This window comes from Lactuca virosa, chromosome 6 (genome assembly GCF_052849685.1).
Source record: "Lactuca virosa cultivar CGN04683 chromosome 6, Lactuca_virosa_CGN04683_v6, whole genome shotgun sequence".
NCBI classification, from domain to species: domain Eukaryota; kingdom Viridiplantae; phylum Streptophyta; class Magnoliopsida; order Asterales; family Asteraceae; genus Lactuca; species Lactuca virosa.
This window is the reverse complement of record NC_136431.1, coordinates 49,160,709-49,163,613: the sequence shown is the minus strand read 5'-3', so window position 1 is coordinate 49,163,613 and position 2,905 is coordinate 49,160,709. Positions and strand designations below refer to the sequence as shown.

Sequence of the window (2,905 nt, the reverse complement as noted above, 5' to 3'; positions counted from 1 at the left end):
AAAATAAACTATTAAAATTGAAATGTGTTTTTTATCTTTTAAATTTAAATAAATAAACAAAAGAAAATAAAGAGTTTTAATTTGGAAATTTTAAAATTAGAAGGTAAATCTATTAATGAAATTGATATCTATTTATTATTACATTTATTATTTATAAGAAAATAAAAAAAATTATTAAAATTGAAATGTGTTTTTTATTTTTTAAATTTAAATAAATAAACAAAAGAAAATAATGAGTTTTAATTTGGGAATTTTAAAATTAGAAGGTAGGTCTATTAATAAAATTGATATCCATTTATTACTATATTTATTATTTATAATTATTACATTAAAATATTATGTGGAATTTAAAACTACAGGAAAACCCATAAAATGACATGTGGAAAAAAAATAATTTAAAATAACTACAAAACGACATTTGACAAATTGAATGAGAGTGTGACATATGACAAAAAAATATTCATTTGTTAGAGTAGATTATCACGCCACTATAATTAAATAAACTAACCTTTTATATATATAACAAATAACTAATTTTATGGATACTTGGCACATTCATATAACAATATACATATTAAAAAATAGTTTCAGTTTGATAAAAACAAGGTTGGATTCTTATTTATAAATCATTAAACGAAAGAAAATTATATAATATTGTCTATTATTCGAGAAGTAGGTTTTCTAGACTCGATTCTTTCCCCCTTATTCCTTTACCTAAAGATCTTTATATTCTTAAGGTCTCCTAAACCAACCCTAATTCAATATTTTAATTACCAAGCCACTAGAATTTTAAGAAGCTAATTATTATAAATACATGACCACCAATTGCAAAATTTTACTCGGAAATTTGAAGCTATATTAATCTAGAAAAATCATGAAAGGATTATAATGTGCTCTTTACAAAAAGAAACAAAAACTGTAAAAAAGGACAAAATAGTAATTTAGTATCACCAATCTCAACACTAAAGATAGATACTAAACTACTGAATGAAAGACAAACTAGGTCTCAACAATATCCAACTTTCATGAGTGATTTTTGTCCACAGAAGCATCTTTGTTAATCATTTGATAATTCAACAAACTAAAGATTATTTCAGTGGTTGAGTTGGATATTTCGTCGAATGCAACACATTATTCTAATCTCTAATCCCAATGGTTATAATTTCTTGAAAGCACACATAACAATCTATCAGCCCAAAACTTAGTAAACACAAACGAAGTATGTTAAAACGAAAACGAAGAAGACAAACCCACAAACATGGTTCTAGAAGTTCGACATTGTAAGTAAAAACAGTAATAGAGAATATATGCTATCAATAACTTTGTAGGCGTTGAAACCCTGTCCCTGGATCTTCCGTGGAAGGGAAAGATTGAAACTTCGTAACTACGCAAAGGGGTGGCCCTGTTCGACATCGCTCCTGCATCTCGTCAACCTTATCAGCTTCTCCGGAAAGCAAAATTTCTACAGAGCCATCTCCTCGGTTCTTCACCCACCCTTTCAAACCTAATTCCGTTGCATTCTGCACAGTCCAGTCCCGGTAATGCACCCTCTGAACCCTACCGGTAGCCACCACTTTCACCTGTAATCACCACTCACGAAACAGATTAGGGTAAAATAGCTAAAGCTAAAAGATTTTAAATAGAAGTTCGACTTACTGTTTTAATGGGGACTGATGAATCCGATGGCGGATCAGGGGAAGCTTGTGAAGACATGTTAAACAGATGAGGTCGGAACAGAGGAGGAGGAGTAGGGCGGAGATGACGATGGAAAGTGGTGGGAATTGGACGGAATTGGAATTGGTGGAATTGTCTTACCGTTTGTTTCTGAAGAGGATGATTGAGTAATGCGATACAGTTCCAAAGAATCTGAGATTTGAGTGACATTGTGATGATTTCTGCTCTGCAATTTTTTCAAGTTCTATTCGAACAAGACATCTGGAGATGCCAGATTCGGTTTTTATGGAGAGAAGAGGCCACAATTTTCTCTGTTTCTGTTATTCAGTCGAAGAGATTGTAACGAAATTCACTATATTACGGTTCATGGATAAGGATAATCACAAAAAAAAAATAGTTTTTGATAGGATTAATCGGTCAATTAACTGTTTTGAATATATTTAAAATTTAAATAGCATTTTTCATATTATTATAATATTTATAAAGATAATCAGTATTTGAATTCGTTATTATATAATATATTATAGATTATAGATAGATTTATAAGTTATGACAGATTTGTAGGTTATCTCATATTTTGTTTTTACAAATTTATCTTAAATTTTAATTTTTTTTATAAGAAAACAAAGTTTTTTTTTCTTTTAATATTTTTATAAGTTTGTTTTCAATACTTTCTAAAGATTCATTTTCCCACTTTTTTGGCATGCTTTTAAAAACTTGTTTTTTGAAGATTCGTTTCCTTATAACATTTTTTTAGAGCAGGTAACAAAAAATATGGACCAATTTTGTTTTTTACACTCTTTTTTATAGCAATTATAAAAATATTAAGAAAAAACTAAAGACAAAAGTAGTAACAAAAACATCCAAAAAAGCAAATTAATAATAATAATAATAATAATAATATCAAAAATGTTTTTTTTAAACAAACCTATAAAAAGAATAGAAAATAACTTGTCATGGAATAAACAATGATACATAAAACTTATAAAATAAATTTGTAAAACATATATAAAAATTTAGACACCGAATTTTTATAAAAAAATAAAACTTTGTAGAAAATTTTAAAAAACACGTTTGTAACCTGAAATAGTTCACGTGGTATACGGATACAAAACATACTCCTACAAATATTAAAAATATTAAAGTGTTTGAAATATATGGGTATATTTATAATAGTTAGCTGGTCATATATAGTAATATTAATATATACTAAATTATAGTTATCAAAACC

General features: G+C 27.4%; 1 protein-coding gene across 1 annotated transcript; it reads right to left on the bottom strand.

The window, feature by feature from the left end:
• Positions 1-1,201: 1,201 nt before the first annotated feature.
• LOC145119023 (acylphosphatase family) lies at positions 1,202-2,019 on the bottom strand. Its single transcript, XM_079054671.1, has 2 exons — positions 1,657-2,019; positions 1,202-1,580 (listed from the first exon to the last, which is right to left on the bottom strand). Exons 1-2 carry the CDS (start codon positions 1,882-1,884, stop codon positions 1,314-1,316), a joined length of 495 nt encoding a protein of 164 aa, XP_078910797.1. The 5' UTR covers positions 1,885-2,019; the 3' UTR covers positions 1,202-1,313.
• Positions 2,020-2,905: the final 886 nt, after the last annotated feature.

Excerpts from the sequence above, each read along its gene's own strand:
- LOC145119023 (XM_079054671.1), bottom strand. The coding sequence starts at position 1,884 with ATGTCACTCAAATCTCAGATTCTTTGGAACTGTATCGCATTACTCAAT. Across the intron at positions 1,581-1,656 it reads CATCAGTCCCCATTAAAACA|GTGAAAGTGGTGGCTACCGG; the intron begins GTAAGTCGAACT and ends TGGTGATTACAG.